This window comes from Azolla caroliniana, unplaced genomic scaffold, assembly GCF_043228905.1.
Source record: "Azolla caroliniana isolate FFs.n. ecotype wild unplaced genomic scaffold, voAzoCaro1.0.p SCAF_6, whole genome shotgun sequence".
Taxonomy (NCBI): domain Eukaryota; kingdom Viridiplantae; phylum Streptophyta; class Polypodiopsida; order Salviniales; family Salviniaceae; genus Azolla; species Azolla caroliniana.
This window is the reverse complement of record NW_028230441.1, coordinates 9,301,346-9,321,983: the sequence shown is the minus strand read 5'-3', so window position 1 is coordinate 9,321,983 and position 20,638 is coordinate 9,301,346. Positions and strand designations below refer to the sequence as shown.

Below are 20,638 nucleotides of genomic sequence, written 5' to 3'. Positions count from 1 at the left end.
TGGCAGCGTCTAGAACACCAACGACTCAAATGGACAAGAGATGGCCAGAGAAACAACTGGAAGGGATGAACAAAGATGAACCAAAGACCGATAGACAACGATAACGACGATCAGCCGAATGAACAGGCGACAAACGGGCGGATGAACGATGATGAACGATGATGGACAATGGAAACGACGGAGTGGCAGAAGAAAAGGATCAACGAAGAGGATTCAAAAGAAACATCGGAAAATGAAAGGAAGATTCTGAAGAAGAAGTAGAAGATGTGAAAGAAGAAATCGAGCAAGAAGAGAAGAAGAAAGATACAAAGAAGAAGTAGAAACTGAGAGAATGAAGAAGAAGAGGAAAGAAAGAGAGGAAGCAGTGTTGCCTTTTGACGGCTAACATTGCCTGTCATGAGAACGGTATTCCAAAAATTTTGCCCGTCAAATGACGGTTTGTCAAAAGAATTGCCCTTCAAAAAGTAAATACATTGAATATTTGTACGAAACAATACATTATACTCTTCTATCCTTTGCATCTTTCCAAATTTCATGTACACGATCCCATTGTATTTCTTCAACGCGTGGCCCATTCAATGAGACCCGCATTAAATCATCTAAATGCTCTATATTCAATCGATTTCTTTTCATCTCTTTGATGAGATTTTGCTTAGAGAACCCTCTCTCACACGAAACTGTGCTATATGGAATAACCAAAGTAGCTTGCCATAATTTCATCAAATGAGGGAAACTATCTTGCTAATCCTTCATTTGCAAAACATACGCCAAGCTTCCTACATAGTATAGCCTTCACAATTTAAAAGTAAAGTGTCAACAAACCTATAGAGTTCCATTTCACAAGCCTTTGCATTATGTAAAATTTGAAGACATGCATTGACATCAACATTTGGTTGTAAGTGAGAAATCAAAATTCCCAACCATGTCTTTGCTTTAGTATCCCTAATCACATCATCATCTGCATAATGGCATGGGCTGAATAATTTTGCTGCATTGAAGAGGCTTAAGTCAGGGAATCTTGCATTTAGTCCATCAATAACATTTTGCACATAATTTTGAGATAGTTTAATACAACTTTCAAGTGATCCAGATTTTGTAATATTGGGATTCGTATCATTTTGACTTGCTTTATCCATAGGAATTTGTTTGAAGTATAGTTCATGTCTATATGTAACGCCATCTTTATCCTCTATTTCCAAAAACCCAACTTTAGAACATCTTAAGAACTTGGATAAATACATTGTTCCATCCGCAAATGTGTCATTTCTCCATAAAGACCTCCGCAAATTAGAAATAGTAAAATATCAAATTTTGCACTAATTGAAGTTACATCCAAATTCTCTTTTTGAAGTTTCAAGCTCAAAATATTCATCAAATGCAACACATCAACCATCATACAAAAGCAAAATTGCACACTATAGATACAAGGGTTCTAGAAAATATAGTGTGCAATTTTGTATCTATAGTGCTCAAACCTAATAATTCCCCATACTACTCTTTATTGTACCACTCATTTAAGTTCTCTTTCTTCCAAATAGTAAGTATTGTTGGCATTATACTCACTAGTCTTTCCATGACTTGACCACGTGACAACCAACAAATATTATGAATTTGTAAGGGTCTATGAGCATCCAATTGCATTTGTTCCAAGAGCTCTAAAATTTCATGTGTCCTTTTGGTACTATTGTTAGCCCATGCATATACCTTATTTGCAATTTTTTCTACAAGAATGAGCTCAGGGATATCTTTAGATACATCTGAAATAACCAATGCTTCTCTATGAGCAATACAATGTACACCAACCAAATTTGGGATATTATTTTTGATTAATGTTATTGTTCCAATTTCACTACCAATCATTGATGACGCACCATCCGTTGCTAATCCAATCAACTTGTTCATGTTGAGGCATTGATCGCCTAATAGATGCTTAACATGTTCATATATAGTTCTACCTTTACCATTGGGAATTTTCAGCAAACCCATATATTCAGTTTGCTTAGGCCCACAACCACCACATTGCAAGTATGTAACATTCACAATGAGATGCAACTCTAATCCATTGTTAGTACTTTCATCTAGCATCAAAGAGTAGTATGGGGAATTTATTAGGTTTTAGCTTTGAATTTCTAGAAGATATTTCCCAAAGGCAACCAAAATTTCATATCCTCCATATCTACTAGTATAAGATATATAATCATGTTGCTTAGGCATATTAGGCACCTCTAGTAGCACAACCAAATCACATAATTCTTGGTATGTAGCGATAGACAAATCTTCTTTTGCAATAAAGTACATGAGTTTCATTGTTGTTATGACCTTATTTTTATTAATATCATCCAATTGTGAGACATGCTTTGGGATGGACATTGCTTTCCCTTCAACATCACACATCCACTTTGATGCACATAATTTATGACCACTTGAGTTAACATGGGTCAAAATTGCATCAAGTTGCAAAGTAATGCATCCAGAACCAACACCCCAAGGCCCAGGACTAGCATATTTCTCACACCATGTACATTTCATTAATGTTTTCTCTCCTTGCATAATGCATCGTATCCATGGGAATTTATCTCTCCATGCATCACGAAATTTTCTCTTAGGCTTTTCTTTGGTTTTAGAGGAACAACTCTCTTTAGTTAAACTCTCTAAATCAGTCTCGAACAAGTCCATATCCTCATTTACATCATTGTTTATATTTATGTCATTTGTATCGTTCGATGGTTTCCATGCAAACATTGCACTAATGGTTCATTGATTTTTTCTTTTGGGAGCCATAATTATGCTAAATAAGAAGAAATGGAACATGTAAGAAAAGATCATGCCATCAATTCAAAACAATCACTAGCATCATTCAACCCATACATATTAGTTATGACCTATTGAGCCCTTAGGGGCGAAACTAGTTTGCCCATTGTATTTGACCATGCCCTCATCCCCCACCCCATGTAATTTTCCATTTCTAATGATAACTACATGTCTTAATCTCTCTCTCTCTCTCTCTAACTCTTTTAATTTTAATTAGTAATTTGTATGTATTCTCCTCCTTAATGTCTCTCTCTTTTAAATTTTAATTAGTAATTAGTTTTAATCACCTCCTTAATGTCTCTCTCTCTCTTAATTTTTAATTAGTAATTAATATGTAATCTCATCCTTAATCTCTCTCTTTTGATTTTTAATTAGTAATTAGTTTGTAATCTCCTCCTTAATGTCTCTCTCTTTTAAATTTTAATTAGTAATTAGTTTTAATCACCTCCTTAATGTCTCTCTCTCTCTCTTTTAATTTTTAATTAGTAATTAATATGTAATCTCCTCCTTAATCTCTCTCTATTTTATTTTTAATTAGTAATTAGTATGCAATCTTCTTCTTAATCTCTCTCTCTCTCTCTTAATTTTTAAATACTAATTAGTATTTAATCTTCTCCTTAATGTATCTCTCTCTCTTTAATTTTTAACTAAGTAATTAGTATGTAATCTCTCCTTAGTCTCTCTCCCTCTCTTGTAATTTTTAATTAAGTCAATAGTTTATAATCTCCTCCTTAATCTCCCTCTCTTCTCCTCTCTCTTTTAATTTTTAATTAATAATTAGTGTGGAATCTCCTCCTTAATCTCTCTCTCTCTCTCTTAATTTTTAATTAGTAACTATTATGTTATCTCTTCCTGTCTCTCAAAATAGGCTAGGATGTTTATTGTTATAATCATGTTTCATTTAATTATTTTTAATCTTGTCATTAACTAACCCCATCTTCCCTCCCCCTAGTTTCTTGTAGGTAGATTTAGATAGATTTAGGTTTATGTTTTAATCTTAATTTGTTATTAATCTTCCGTTTAGCCCTAACATTAGCAATTAACTCCCATCCCTTATCCCTAATCACGCCTCTCCCACCTCCCCTTATCACAAGCCGAAGCCGTTGTCACACCATTCCGCACTCCTCATCTATGACCTCACCGTCAACAACAATTTCAATAGGCGTTTATGCCCTTCAAAGAGTTTACAAGTACATATTGAAAGCAAGAACAATGCCTTCAAATGGCTCATTGCTGCCACATGAGAAATGGCTCATTGCTGCCTTGAATTTCACTACCTATTGTTATATTCTTATAGCAAGAATGTAGCCATCACTGACGCCATCCAATAGTCATTCCATTCACTCATGTACTCAACCATAGAACCAAAATCTTGTGGAAGATCAAAATAATGAATTTCAGCCACTTGCCTAGTTTTCTATTACAACTTTTCATTTTCCTTACATTCCACCATTTTTAAATCCATCACCTATGCAACTAGGGAGAGTGATTTTGTAATGATTTCTGGTCCCACATGTCAGCAACCATTATGAAAGACTCACAGTTGTCCTTGTGTGTTGTTTTAATATATCATCATTTATTTGCCTCTCTAGACACACAGGTTTTATGCCATAATGGAATTATTTATTTGAAAGATTGACTTAAGCATGAAATGCCCCATAACACACTTAAAACCAAGACAACATGAAAGATACTTACTTTATTCTGAATGGAGAAATTGATGAAATTGGTGTCCACAAGAACTTGGTAAGGAGGACCTAAAGCTGTGTTGTATTTGAAAATAGCGCTGAAGATATATTCGGTCTGCAGCAAAGTATTCCCAAAGAAGTTCTCTGATTTATACATGTTTCTTGGAGATAAATATTTACATTTATGTGTGTGGATATGTGTATTTATATCTCACATGTTTCTTGGAAGCAAATCTTTCTCTGAATTCTTCTTTTAGCATTCAAAACCTCTTCTTTGTGACTGAAAATGAGGGAGAAAAACTAGTTAAAAAAACAAACTTGACACCAAATGGAATGTGCTTTGTAAGTATCACCTATGTGCTTTGTAAGTGGTGTCCATGGCAATGGAATTTTATGAAATCTTCAATGAGGATGGTTTAGTCTATTTTAATCTTAGAGAGAGAGAGAGAGCACTACCTTAGATGGGTGAGCAGGAGATGTTGTTGAATCTATGAGTAGCAGGCAACGAGCAACAAGCTTCGAGTAGGGATAGTGGGCAGCGAGCTTCCAGCAACGTGTAGGGCTAAGGGAGGAACGAACAAACAGGGGAAAAGGGGGAAAAAGGGGGAAAGTGGGGGAAATTAGATGGGGATTCGGGGATTTGGGCAGAGGAGATTCATAATTTAGAGTCTAGAGTCTAGAGAAACATTAGGAAACTATATAAAGTCCCAATGCAACCGGAACAGTAACATTGTTCCCAGATGCTAGGATTATAATACTATTGTATTGGTCTTAGTAAAATTGGACGGTATTAAGAAATTTTAAGCCTTCATTTTTACATTTTAATAAAACATATGCCCGTCAAGATTGACAGTTTCATTTTTAAATTAACCTTCATATACGGTTAAATTTGCCAAAACCGTTCAAAACAGCCGTCAAAAGGCAACACTTAGAGGAAGCAGCGGCAGCAGAAGAAGAAGAAAAAGTAAAAAAACCTAAAATAAAACTGAAAAGAGAGGGAAAAAGAGGGAAAAAACAAGGGGGGGGGGGCATGTAGAAAATTTCAAAAATTAGAGGGGTATCAGACATAATTTATGATAAAATTTAATAAAATTTAACTAAGGGCATTATCAAAATTTTAGAAATCTTGAGAGTATAATACATAATTTTGCAAACTCATCAACGTGGAAGCAATGGACGAGATCAACTCACAAAATAAAAGGAAGAATACACATACACACAACGTTTTTTTGACAAGTCGAATGATACCAAAGTTCGTGAGCCTACAGAACGGGAGTGTTCGTGTCGAGGAAGATTCGCTGACCGAAGGAGATGTTCGAGTCAAGCGTTCCGATCAAGAGAGTCAATCGATGAGAGGACCGATGGAAGTTCCAGTCGAAGAATGATGACGATCAAGGCATGTGGGATCGACGTGCAAGGCACTCTCCCATGGGTGTGCCATAATGTGTTACCGTACAGGATGTACGGGAGATGTAGTGTGATGAGCAAGGGTCGAATTCTATAATGTTGTTGATGTGTATGTGTAGATGGGCACAAGCGTAATTGTGAGTGTGAGTATTGCGTATGAAAACACATGCACACATGTGTGCATCTAGACTGATATGAGGAGGTGTGAGTGAGTGATAAGTGTGAATGGTCAAGGGGACTTGCACCCCAATGCATCTACCCTTTTGTAACTATTTAACCCCTTATGTGGAATGAATGAATAAGAAAGGAAGATTTTTCTCTCTCTTGTCATCTCTTCCTCTCTCTCTTCCCTTATGTTGAACCCCCTTGGGAGGGGGGTGGAGCCATTCTAGGCACCACCCCCCACCCCGTAAGGCTTCTCAATCTCCATCACCAATCATCATTATCATAAATATTAACTCTAACCGTACACCCCCCTCCCAAGGGGGTTCAACATAAGGGAAGAGAGAGAGAGAGAGAGATCTTTCTTTCTTATTCATTCATTCCCCATAAGGGGTTAAATAGTTACAAAAGGGTAGATACATTGTTGTCCATTGGAATTGTAACCGCCAAACATAACGCATGGAGAATAGAGTATTATATTAGGAGCGTTAAAGTAACGCGTGTAACGGTTGTACACAGGGAGCATAACCGATTAGAAGCTCTGTGTATATAAAGGGCGAGAGACCATTGTAAAGGGCTAGCGTATTATGAGAGTGTTGTTTTAATATAGTTTATCTTCTCTGATCTTGGTGCTCTGTCTATTGGTCTATTGGTCTCTGGTTTCCGTGTATCGTTCTCTGTATAAGACTGTGTTGCAGTAAACACAAGGTAAGTACGCGTTGGGTGCTACACCCCTATGGAGGTTAGGTTGTAGTCGTCTTCCCCTTATGCCCTACAAATCACGCACTACACTTCCATATTCCCTTGCACCACGATCACCTTGTAAGCTACCCCGAAGGACTGAGGGTGGCTTGTGTTCCTAACCGGTAACACTTTTGGCACGCTTGGTGATCTGTGAATCCTCGCAACCGAGCAAGCAAGGAATGGATGTCTAGACACCGACGTATTAGAGAACCTATGCAACAAGATCAACCACTAACTAGATCCATCACCAAACAAATAGAAGAACGCACTACGCGGAAACCCCGTCTCAGCGACCACACCTCCTCTTTTCAAGAGTACACGGTAGACTCCACGCTCACAGAACAGAGCAGCTTTGATCACGAAGTCTTATCGCCACACGACCAAAGTAGTGTGAACAAACGCCACAGTAGCTCACACCACGGGTGTCAATAACCTTCGTTTGCCGACGGTCACCATCGCGACCAGAATGTCTTTTTCATACCCCCGCTTCAACAGAGAAACCGACGTTGTGAGCCACATACGATTGTTCCTCAATGTCTGGAATGCTAATCACATCGTGTAGAGGTTTGAAGACACGGAAGCCCACGCATCGAAGATCACCGAGTTCGGGTTAACTTTGGATGGTCAGGCTGCGTGTTGGCATTCCCAAATGGATTTGGCAGCAATCACAACCTTTGACTAGTTGCAATCGAAGTTCTTGCATTTTTTTCATCGGAGGGTGCCACAACGTGAAATTATCGGTCAGTTCTATACCATCAAGCAACTTCCAATAGAATCCGTAGCGGATTTCAGTCTGCATTTCCAAAGTTTACGATGGAACCTTACACGGGCCCCGGCGATGAAGAGGCCAAGGAAACGTTTTTGGCAGCCCTACGACAGCCTATCCGGACGATGCTGAAGTGTGAAAGGGGAGACGTCGGATATGGTCATCGAGCGATCATTACAACTCGAGTTAGAGGAGGAAGATGAAGGACTGTCCATGGCATCGTTATGACAGGCGTTGCCTCAAGAAGAGGAACATCGATTCCGCCAAGCCATTCAGTGCACAATCTATTTAAACTTCGGGCATTCCGCGGTTGAATGTAATATGAGAATACATTGCCCCATTTGCCACTCACGAACACACATGATGGATCAATGTGAATACAATATGCTGAACAGGCCCACACCGGTAGTACGCTGTATGGAGCCACAACGGAAATTTCGCAAGAATGACCAAGGCCAGCAAGAGGAGCGTCCCCGGTATACGGACCGAAATCAAAGAACGGAGTCGCGTGACGAGGGCAACATGGAAACCGACGCATCGGCCGAGCGTACCAATGAAGCACCTACAGACATCACGTCACTCTAGTGCATGACAAATGAACAGAGCTGAACATCCTCGACATTTTGGGCAACGAATAGGAAGCGGATGGGTTCGACGTGCCATGGCACTATCCCACAAGCGTGCCAGGTGTTGTCCGTTGGAATTGTAACCACCGAACATAACGCATGGAGAATAGAGTATTATATTAGGAGCGTTAAAGTAACGCGTGTAACGATTGTACGCAGGGAGCGTAACCGATTAGAAGCCCTGTGTATATAAAGGGCGAGAGACCATTGTAAAGGGCTAGCGTATTATGAGAGTTCCGTTTTAATATAGTTTATCTTCTCTGATCTTGGTGCTCTGTTTATTGGTCTATTGGTCTCTGGTTTCCGTGTCTCGTTCTCTGTACAAGATTGTGTTGTAGTAAACACAACCTAAGTACACGTTGGGTGTTACGCCCCTATGGAGGTTACGTTGTAGCCGTCTTCCCCTTATGCCCTACAAATCACGCACTACACATCCCTATTCCCTTGCACCATGATCACCTTGTAAGCAACCCCGAAGGACTGAGGGTGGCCTATGTTCCTAACCGGTAACACCCCCGTCACCGGATTCGCCGGATTCCAACCGACTCAAATAATCTGCTACTGCATGTTGCACTCCGGGCCGATGATATATGTCGAATTCGAATTCCTGCAGTAATAAGGTCCATCTTGCTAGCTTCCCCATTAGTGACGCCTTTGATACCAGATAGACTAACACGGAGTGGTCCACATGGAATGAAAATTTCCGGCCTAACAAATACTACCCGTAGTTTGTTACGTTATAAACCAACCCAGAGCTTCTCTTTCCGTTGTTGAATCATTTCACTTGGCTTTGGAAAGCTTCCAGGTCACGTAATACACCGGCCAGAACCATTTCGACTCTGTGAGCTGCATTAGGACACTTCCGATGGCTACATCTTATGCATCTACAAATACGTGGAAATCCTTTGTCCAGTCGAGAGGTTATACCACTGGTGCCTGTGAAAGCATGACTTTGAGCGCTTGATAGGCTTTATCCTCCTGCTCCGTCCACTGAAATGGTAATCTATGTACTACTGCATGCAACGGAGTTCCGAAATCCGCTAAGTACTAGAGCATCTAGCTGTTCCACCAAATTTGCCCCAAGAATCGGCTCAAGGACTTCGCGTTTGTTGGCGTTGGTGCTTGTAGAATTGCTTTCACTTTGTCCGGATCCACTGCAATTGCTTCTTTGCTCACTATATGTCTGAGTAGTGCTCCGCTGGTAACCCCGAATACGCACTTTGCCGAATTTAAACTCAATCTGTATCCCCGGCATTTCTCAAGACACATCCGGAGATGGTTCAAGTTGTCCTCCCTCCGGCTATAAACAACAAAATCATCAAGAAACACCTGCATGAAGGCCAGAATATATTCTCCGAATATTACCATGATAATCCGTTGAAATGTTGTTGGTGTCGTCTTTATCCCAAACATTATGACGACTACAACAAACACTCCCCATTCCTTCATGAAGGTCATCTTTTCCTGGTCATCCGGATGCATCCGGATTTGATTATACCCACTAAATCCGTCTAGAAAGCTGTAAACTTCATGTCCGACTACCACGCCCAATACGTCATCCGTAAATGGTAGCGGAAAGGTATTCGTCACCGTGGCTGCGTCAAGTTTCCGGTAGTCGACACACACCCATATTTTCTCGTTCTTCTTCATTACTACGACTATCGGACTTAACCATGTAGCCTACTTCACTGGCCGAATAAAACCCACTCTAAGCAACTTGTCAATTTCTTCTTTTACCTTCAACGCATAGTTCAGATTCATCCGGTAACGTCTCTATGCTACTAGTTTAGCATCCTTGCTAAGGCGGATCTGATGTTGATACAACTTGGGGTCCAAATCCCGCATATCTTCATAGGACCATGTGCCAAAGACATCCTTGAATTCTTTCAATAGTTCGATCATTGCCGTTTTTTCATTAGGTGACATTTCCTTCGCCACATTGACTTGTCTAGGCGCCTAAGTTGTCCCGAGGTCAACGTCTTCCAGTTTGGATGCCTTTACTCTTTGGGATACAACCATCTCTCTCCCAAACGATTCATGCGCCTGCCGGAGTTCCCGGATTGCCTCCCGATCCGGCTCATCCAATTCGTCCTCTTGGTGTGAAATGTACGGCGTGACGACATCAGCTACATCTACCTCGAAAAGTGGTACGATCTTGGCATGTTCGTCTAAGTATTGGTCAATTTCATCATCCGTCAATCCGTCCAACATATTGATACTTTCAGCATATAGCGGTGTTAGCTACTTGCTCGTACTGGCCCATTCCCGAGTTGGTACCCGGGCTTTGGTTTTCCCAAATCTGAAAGTTATCACATTCTTCTGCTAATTCTACTTTATGTGTGTTGTTTTCAACCATGGTCTTCCCAATAATAGGGGATATGCCCCCGGCGCATTGAGCTGCAATACCACGGGGAAAATACGGAACGCATGACCTCTGATCATGATGTCAAGGTTTTGGATGAGTCCTATTGACTAGACCGAACCGGTATCTACCATTCGTAGCCAGAATGGGCACAGTTCCCATTCGTTGATGCCCAATGTTTCACAAGTCCCTCAACTGGTTACATTCACGTCGGATCCTCTGTCAATAATCGTTCCTGGTACCTCATTTCCCTTATGATGTCCGTTACTACCGGACTACTCGTGTCTACCACGACTGATACTTCCTCCGGATTTGAGAAGAATGTTGGTGTCGGCTCCGAATTGAGTGGTGACAATGCCTACTTTAACCCTTCCGTAAATCTGGGAACCAATTGCAAAAGCCGGCCCAGTGGCAGCATAATCTAACATTGTTGCATACCCTACCAGGACAGGTCGTTGTCCGTGTTGTCGATTGGCACTTCCAGGAACTTGGTCTGTTCTTCCAATTCGGCCATGTTCCTTTCATTAGCCTTTTGTAACCACTATGTAGCCTACTTCCGAATTGCCTCCTGGGTCTCCCATTCCGTGGCCTTTCCTTTTGATCGGGTGGTGACTTGTTGTACATTCATGAATTCGGCAGTCACCATGCTAACTGGCGGTTGTTTCTCTTTGGCTTTTCCAAGGCAATTGTTGTTGTAATGGTCTTCCCACTGACGATAATAACAATATAGTTTTTGGATACCGCTCGTTTCCCCTATTTCTGCATTACCTGACTAGATACCAGAATTAATCCGGTTGGTATCTTCCAGCCTCCGTGGTTACGGTAGTGGGACGGAATGATTTGTATCTAGCTCTCGACGGTATTCCCGGATCGTCTCTCGACGCTCATCTCGTCGAAAATTTCCTCTACGGTTATTCGGGTGTCGTCGGTTATTGCAATATCCTTGCTTATCCTAGTTCGGGTACGCTCGTCGTTCCAGAAACCTTCTTTCGTATCTTCACTAGTCATAATCTGCAGAGTAATCTCTTTTGTAGTGGTCTCAGTCATAATCTTCTCGTCATCTGTCATCATAGCGGTAACCACGTTTCGGTCGGTATCGGTCATCATCCTGGAACCGGTCCTCGTCTGGTCGTCGCTCACCTTGAGCTCAATGTGTTGAACCGGTGTTGCTTGCCAATTTAATAGATTGTACTCACACTGCTCCATGGTGTGAGACCAGGAGTGACACAACATGCACCAGGTCCGCATTGTACATTCCAATGTGGAGTGGTCAGGGTTGAGGCATGTTGTGCACTACATGGCCTACCAAAATCGCAAGTCTTCTTCTCTAGGTAATGCTCATTGCAGGGCCCCCATCACCATGTAATTACTGTTTTGGGCCTTATCCATTTCCTACTCCTGGTGGGTGACTTCATCCATGGTGTTGGTCCTGAAGTCCAACATTGATAGCATTGTCCGAAGCGTCTCCTAGAGCGCGGCCAAAAAGACTGCTTTTGACTCATCCTCTAGAGGTTCCCTTGTAAGCTAACTATGCAGTGTCTAGATTCGGATGATGAATTGTGGGACTGTCTCGTTGGGTTCCTGATATACCGTATAAATTTGTCCGACGAGCTCCCTCTGGTTCACCTGTCGGTAAAACAGTCACAGAAATTTATCCCGCAAGGCTTATAACATGGCGAAGCTACCCACAAGATGCTTTGCGTGCCATCTTGTCGTCAGTCCCTCCAGGGTCATGCCAAATTTCGCAATTTTTGACCGCTCTACTTCTGCTTCCGCCAGCCGTTGTGAAACATGATTGGCTTCCCATGTTTGCAAAAAGGCGTACACGTGTACCTCTGCATCCGATTCATCTCTATATTTGGGGTACATGTACGATTGTTCCGGTGGTGGCGTCAGTACACGATCGTCCTTCTTCTCCGATTGTCGATCCAGTGGTGGTATCAATACACGATCGTCAGTCTTCTCTGATTGTCGGTCCGGTGGTAGCGTTGGTACGCAATCATCCGTCTTCTCCGATTGTTGTTCCGGATTCTCTTTGTGTGTCGGTCGTATCGTCGTTTCCGACTCCAGTGTCGATGTGTGCTTAGATCCATCTTCCTCCAGTTCGTCCGGAGTATCGTGACTAGATCGGTAGTTGGAGTGGACATTGTGTTCGTTGTCTATCTCTTATTCAAATGCTGAAAATACTTCCGTGTCCTCGGTGCCTGTGGCTAGAGTTTGCAGTATCGATTCTGTGTCGCGCAAACTGCTCAAGTTGATGCCTTCATCTGAATGTCGCTAAGTTTGCAATCGGATTGTCTCCTCCACGACCCGCCGAATCTCTCTAGGAAAAGACCGATCCTGTCGGATCTCCTTAGCCACCCACTGGTAGGCCTCCCGCCTCCGTAGTCTCTTGGCCAGTCTTCTTGCTCGTTCGACAATTGGGTCGTTTGTCAATCTAGTCATCCATTCCTTGTCGTTCGTTGCACTTTGCAAAAATCGTGGTCGCCAAAACTATGTTTACTATGGGTTGGACTTAGCCTCAAACACAGGGTGTCCATTCCGGAACACTTCACCAAAGGGTGGTTAAGGGATGGATGTTATCCGGCTATCCGATTCCGATCCGATTAATTCCGGTTACTTCCGGATTGTTAAGACAAAGTAGATTAGTTATAACACGCGTAAGATTAACAATTGAAGCACAGAACGGCAAGTACACAGAGACCCAATAGAATTAAAATAGAACACTAATCTCATATTACTTCCGTTAGACCAATCACATCGATTCTGGACCCTTTTATAGGCATCCAATAGGAAATACAAAACGGTGCCTTACCGGCTATCGGCACTATTAATCAATGTGGATCCGGATCGGTACAACTATCCGGATCCATCCGTTCCTATAATATTTCCTAACTAATGCTTATGCTTCTAATTATAATATTATTCTCCGACTCATCCTTGCACACATTAACCCTCCGGATCATACTCTAGGCCAACATTAATAGGACCACAAAGATCCATGTGCACTAACTCCAAGATAGATGTTGCACGGTGTTGGCCGGAGTATGATCCGGAGGACAAGTGTGGAAAGGGACGAGTTGGATATTATAATTAGATTAATTATTAATTAGAAATATTACTGGAACGGAGGGATCCAGAATAGTTGTACCGATCCGGATCCGGACCGATTGATAGTTGGTAGCCGGTAAAGCACCATTTTGTATTTCCAACCGGATGCCTATAAAAGGATCCGAGAATTGATGTAATTGGCAACGGAAGTAATAAATGTTTGAGTGTTCTACTTTAATTCTATTGTGTCTCTTGCTTACTTGTCGTTCTACACTTTCATTCATAATCTTACACGTGTTTTCATTAATCGGGTGTGTATTAATCATCCGGAGAGTATCCAGAAAATACCCTTTGGTGAAGTGTCTAGAACGGACACCCCAGTGTTTGTGGCTATGTCCAACCCAGAGTAAACACAGTTATGGCGACCACGATTCCTACATGGTGCAGAGAATGACGGGGAGTGGATGACTAGACCGATGAACAACCCAGTTGCCGAACGAGTGAGAAGACTAGCCAAGAGGCCTACCAATAGGCGGTCAAGGAGATCCGATAGGATCAGTCTTTTTCCAGAGAGATTCGGTAGGTTGCGAAGGAGACAATTCAGTTGCAAAACCAATGAAATTCAAACAAAGGCCGCAGTCTGAGCAATTTGCATGACACATAATTGATACTGCAAACCCTAGCCACATGCGCCAGGGACTCGAAAGCATTTTCCGCATTCGAGTCGAAGTCAGACAACGAACACAATGTACAGTCCAACTATCGTTCGAGTCACGATACTCCGGACGAACCAGAGGAAGACGAACCTGAGCACACACCGACACCGAAGTCAAGAGGAGAATATGGAACCACAACCAGAAAAAGAGAATAATCGCATACCAACACCACCACTAAACCGATAATCGGAGAAGAAGGATGATCGCATACCGACACCATCACTAGAACGATTGGCAGACGACGACAACATGTTGTACACGTACTCCAAATACAGAGACAACCCAGATGCGGAAGCACATGTGTACGCCTTTTTGCAAACATCGGAAGCCAACCATGTTTCACAACGATTGACTGAAGCTGAAGCTGAGCGATCAAAGATCGTGGAATTCGGTATGACCCTAGAAGGACCAGCGGTGCGATGGCACAAAAAGCATCTTCTGGGTACCTTCGCACGTTTGAAGCCCTACAGGATAAATTTCTATGACTGTTCAGAGGGAGCTCGTCGGCCAATTTTATACGATATATCAGGAGCCCATCAAGATTGTTCCACAATTCACATTCGATTTCAGACACTACATAGTGAACTTACAACCGCACCTCTGGAGGATGAGACAAAAGTAGTCTTTTTGGCCATGCTCTGGGAACCACTCCAAACAATGCTTTCCGTGTTGTAAATTTTGGACCAACACCATTGATCAAGTTGTCGACTGAGTGGCTGAAATGGATAGGGCCCAAAACAGTAACTACATGGCGATGGGAGTTGTACAACGAGTGTTGCCTAGAGAGGAGGACCTACGGTTTCAGTAGGCAGTCCAGTGCACAACATGCCTCAACCCCCGCCACTCCACATTAGAATGCACAATGCAGGCTCAGTGCATGCTATGTCACTCCTGGTCACACACCATGGACCGGTGTGAGTACAATATTTTAAATCGACAAGTTGCACTAATTCGACACATTGAGCCCTAGGGTGAGCAACGACCGGACGAGGAAAGGTTCCAAAGAGACGACTGCTACCGACCGAAACGCAGTTACCGGTATGATGACAGACGGAGAGAGGACTATGAGCGAGATTACTCTCCGGATAATGATCGGCTAAGAGACGATAAAAGGTACCCGGAACGGCGAGTGTACCCAGACCTAGACAGATGGTACCCACAATGGCAAGGGTACCGCAACAACCGACACAATCCAAACAAACGTAGAGAAAATTTCCAGCGAGATGAGTGGCGTGAACCGACACGAGAATATCGACGGGAGCCAAATACAAGCACGATCGTCCCACAACCAGAGCAGTGGCGGCCAAAAGATATCAACTAGATGAATTCCGGTATCCAACCGAGTACTACAGAAAAAGAGGAATCGAGCAATATCCGAAAAGTGTACTATTACTATTGTCAGAAGGAAGGCCATTATAGCATCCAGTGCCCAGTCAAGTTTAACAAGAAACAGCCGGTAGTGAACATGGTGACCGTAGAAGTCATGGATGTACAACATGTCACCACCCGATCGAAAGGGAAAGTTGTAGAGTGGGAGGCCCAGGAGGCAATCCAGAAGTAGGCTACAGAGTGGATACAAAAGGCCAATGAACAGAACTTGGCCGAATTAAAAGAGCAGACCAAGTTTTCGGACAACCACTCGAGAACATGGACACCGACCCGACCTGGCAGCCTTTGCAACAATGCCAGATTATGTTGCCACTGGGCCAGCTTTTGCAATTGGTTCCCAGATTTACAAAAGGGTTAAAATCGGCTTTCTCAAAACAAAATTTGGAGCCAGCGCTGGTATTTTTCTCAAACCCAGAGGAAGGACCGACAATTATCGATACAAGTAGTCTTGTAGTCACGGTAATCAACAAAGGAAGCGAGGTACCCAAAAGAATTATTGACGGAGGCTCTGGTGTAAATGTAATCAGCCAACTGACATGTGATACATTGGGCATCAAAGAATGGGAATCGTGCCCATTCTAGCTACGAATGGCAAATACTGGAACCTCGACATTACAATCAAAGGGCACGCGTTCCAAATCTCCACAATGATCCCGCAACTCAACGCGTCATGGGCATACCCCCTGTTATTAGCAAAACCATGGTTGCGAACTGCGCATATTAAGCAAAACTGGCAGAAGAACATGATTACCTTCTAGCGAGGGAAAACTAAAGTGTAGGTGCCGACACACCAACAAACTAGCACAAGTAAGCAAGTAACACCGCTATACGCGGAAAGTATTAACATGTTGGATGGATTGGCAGATGACGAAGTCGACCGGTATTTAGAGGAACATCCCAAGATCGTGCCACTATTCGAAGTGGATGTAGCCAAAGCCATCACGTCGTACATCACAAACCAGGAGGACGGAATTGACGCGCCGGATCAGGAGGTGATCCGAGAACTACGACAAGAGCAGGACATTGTCGTATCCCAAAGAGTAAAGGCTTCCAACTTGGAAGAGGTCGACCTGGGGATAGGTGAGGTGTTGAGACCAGTAAACGTGGCAAGGGAAATGCTACCAAAGGGGAAAACAACAATGATCGAGCTACTCAAAGAATTCCGGGACGTTTTTGCATGGTCATACGAAAATATGTGAGGCTTGGACCCCCAGTTGTACCAACACCAGATCCATCTCAGTAAGGATGTGAAGCCGGTAGCGCAACGACGTTACCCGATGAACCCAAATTATGCGGCAAAAGTAAAAGAAGAAATTGATAAATTGCTAAGAATCAGTTTCATCTTACCAGTAAAGCAAGCAACGTGGTTGAGCCCAATAGTCGTAGTATCAAATAAGAACAGCAAAATCTGGATATGTGTTGACTACCGGAAACTTAATACAACCACAATAACCAATGGCTTTCCACCACCATTCACAGATGGAGTATTAGATGCAATAGCTGGTCACAAAGTGTACAATTTCTTGGATGGATTCAGTGGATAGAATCAAATTCGGATGCACCCGATGGACCAGGATAAGACGGCGTTCATCACAGAGTGGGGAGTGTTTGTTGCAGTGGTCATGATGTTTGGACTAAGAAATTGGGCACACATGATCTACTTTTCTTCTAGAGGTTTGTATATATGATCAGATTGTCATTATGATCTGGTTGTTCATATATTATCTACAATCAAGACAAATTTGGCATTATGTTGACCACCACTGTGTGGATTTTGAAGAGGACTCAAGTACATGAAATCACAAGTGCACTTAGATCACGGAGATAATAATGAACCATTTTGTTTAGAATCGCCTGAAAAGAAATATTTTAAAATTTTAATAAAGAAAGAAAATAGCAGATTTAGTCAAAACACCATTTTTTGTTTTCTACAATGTCCGCACGTAAGTATCCTGAAAAGTGGTTCACCTGATTGAACTTAGAGATCCTATTGCACTTCCACACTCCTAATAAAATATTCGCCTTCTCTTTCGTTTGGATATGAACATGATTACTATCATTAAAAATATCATCTCATGCATTCAACATCAATGTTTAATTGGTCAATGTTTTAGGCAGAAAGCGTAATATCATCTATGTCTTCAAGGATAGTATGAACATCATCATCCACATCCTCCCAATACCATTTTGGTCTCTCACTGTTTCTCACTGATACACATATCCAAATAGGACGATATGCCATCCATATACATGTGATATCATGCGTGATCATTCAATAATACAACAGGCCTATGATGACAATGTCTGTTGGGAACTTCCTTTGTTTCAATCAAGAGTTAGTAAGCTACTTTTCTTGTGCAAATCACATGCATTTGTCCTAAGCTTCTATGAAACTGTCACCAGTAATGAAACCCCATGAGAACAGATGTCATCTCTAAACCAATGAAGCCATGGTAAACTTCTCAGTTAAGCTTCCACAGAAGCATAAATTTCCTTCCTTTCAGAGTAAAGCAACAAACTTATGCTCTATACTATTGACCTCCGTGGTCTTGCACCCTTCTTTAAAGCGTAAGTTCTCTCACACCTCATACTCAATCCTTCATTTACAAAGCATACACGTTAGAAAAAAAAATTGCCAATTCTCTTTTACAAAGCATATATATTTGATGCTAGAACATATGGTATAGAACATTCAGGAATCACCCAGATCATTTGCTCAGCTACTGATCTCCCTCTCTCTAAATCATGATGAACCTGGCAAGCACTAATGAAAATCTCCCACACAACATCATTGGGCAGAAATGGCATTTCAAACATTAGCATCTCAGCCTCTTCTAGCTTCCCTACTCGACCATACAAATCAATCAAACAACCATAATGCTCTATGGTAGATGACACACTATAATCCTCATTCATCAATTTAAATTGTCGGCATGCCTCATCAACCCAACCAGCATGACTACACGATGAAAGAACACTTATGTAGGTAATCGCATCAGGTTTCACTCCTTCACATTGCATCTTCAAAAGAAGTTCAATAACGACTTTGGCATAGCCATGGGAAGCATAAGCCTCTATTAAAGAGGTCCATGAGACAACATCACGTATACACGTGTTATAGAAGACATTATCAGCATCATTAATGCATCCACACTTTCCATACATAGATACAAGGGCAGTACTAACCACAGGAAATAAATCAAAACCTAAGCAAACTATCCATGAATGAACTACTTTTCCTTGAATCGGCACTATCAATTCAGCACATGCACTAAGAACATTGATGAAAGTGACATCATTAGGCTCCATTCCTTCTTCCCCCATCTGTGTAAAAAGCTTGATGGCCTCCTCATGCTTCTCATGCAAAGTATGTGCCAAAATGATCGAATTCCATGATACAGTATCTCGTTGATTTTGATCATTAAAGGTCCACGTTGCTTCCTCCAAATGACCACATTTCCCATACATATTTAGTAGCGCATTAGCGACTAACAAAACTGAACAGAATCCATTTTGGTAGACCTTGGCATGGATCATTCTCCCAGTCACTAAATCCGAAAGATTGACACAAGCAACAAGAATCGAACTAAATGTTACTTCATTAGGTCTCATTCCATGTCTCTCCATCCTAAAGTAGAGATCTATCGCTTTTCTGCTTTCATTAGAAGCATAGATTGTGATCATGGCCGTCCAAGAAACACTATCTTTTATGTGAATGAGATTGAAAGCTTGCTGAGAGCTCTTCAAACAACCACATTTACCATACATATCGATGAGAGATGATCCAACATACGCGTTTGTTTCTAATCCAGCATTCAGTATATAGACATGGAGGCGTTTACCTCTTTCTTTGCATATACATGATCCAACAATAGCGCTAAACGTGTGATGGATAGGAAGCATACCTTCTGATAACATATTTTCAAGAATCTGAAATGCCGCAACTTCATGGCTATAAAAAAGAACACATGCTATAATCATGGTTGTCCAGGAGAAGATGTTCCTCCGTTCCAATCTGTAGAAAACAGAGAAGCTTTCATCAAGAAAGCCATGTTGTCCATAGATCTGGATGAGGTGGTTGGATAAGAAGACATCTTGGTTGAGAGAATCGACGATGAGATGATGATGGATGGATCGGATTTCTATGCCATTGCTGGATTGCAGCAGAAGAGAATAGTAGGGTACAGCAGAACCTTTCTTTCCTGCAGAAGCAACAGAAGAAGAAGAAGAAGAAGAAGAAGAAGAGATGGATCGAATATGGCTGTGTATTCTCTCACCCTTCATCGCTGGGAAATCATTTCAGTTATTGTTCACATGACGATGGTTGCAGCGAGATTCGAACTCCTTACCTCTCGTCTCGGGAAACAGAGAGGTTTTTCCGTCTCTCTCTCTCTCTCTCTCTCTCTCTCTCTCTCTCTCTCTCTCTCTGTCCCTCCGTGGACCGAACTAAAGCCTAACTAACGGACGGAACTGAAACCCAACCGGCTGGCCCCTCCGTTAGTTAAGCTTTACTTGGTTGGCTTTATTAAATAAAGACCAGCCGGTTCGTTCGTCTTAGTTCCTTTCCTTTGGAAGAACTGTGTACATACATACATATCGTTGGGGGTCTGTTTCCCGCATTTCTCCATACAACACACTCAAGCCACTCACTTACTTGCGTATAATTTACACACGTTTTGCTTGGTCGAGCCGTTGTAAATCTCTTCCATGAGTTAATGTTATGTATGTATGTATGTACACATATATTTATGTCAAAAGCACCACCAAAATGATTTGCCGACATTTGATTTGACGATGTTGCATTGTCCATCTTTTCAGGAAGAAGGATCCTCTTTTGCTAGCTTGGTTTGGCAACCAAGGTATAGAGATACCCCTCTCCCCCCCCCCCAAAAAAAAAAAACCATCTCGTCCCATCG

The 20,638-nt window shown here is 42.0% G+C and overlaps 2 protein-coding genes across 2 annotated transcripts; both read right to left on the bottom strand.

Annotated features, from left to right (window-relative positions):
- Nucleotides 1–498: 498 nt before the first annotated feature.
- Nucleotides 499–2,085, bottom strand: LOC147863021 (uncharacterized). The gene is made up of 4 exons (XM_087321757.1): nucleotides 1,508–2,085; nucleotides 1,279–1,415; nucleotides 823–1,189; nucleotides 499–682 (listed from the first exon to the last, which is right to left on the bottom strand). The coding sequence occupies exons 1-4, from the start codon at nucleotides 2,083–2,085 to the stop codon at nucleotides 499–501; spliced, it is 1,266 nt and encodes a 421-aa protein (XP_087177883.1).
- Nucleotides 2,086–18,310: 16,225 nt separating this feature from the next.
- On the bottom strand, nucleotides 18,311–20,128 carry LOC147863020 (putative pentatricopeptide repeat-containing protein At3g47840). Its single transcript, XM_087321879.1, has 2 exons — nucleotides 20,000–20,128; nucleotides 18,311–19,924 (listed from the first exon to the last, which is right to left on the bottom strand). Exons 1-2 carry the CDS (start codon nucleotides 20,004–20,006, stop codon nucleotides 18,369–18,371), a joined length of 1,563 nt encoding a protein of 520 aa, XP_087178005.1. The 5' UTR covers nucleotides 20,007–20,128; the 3' UTR covers nucleotides 18,311–18,368.
- Between the last annotated feature and the right edge of the window lie 510 nt (nucleotides 20,129–20,638).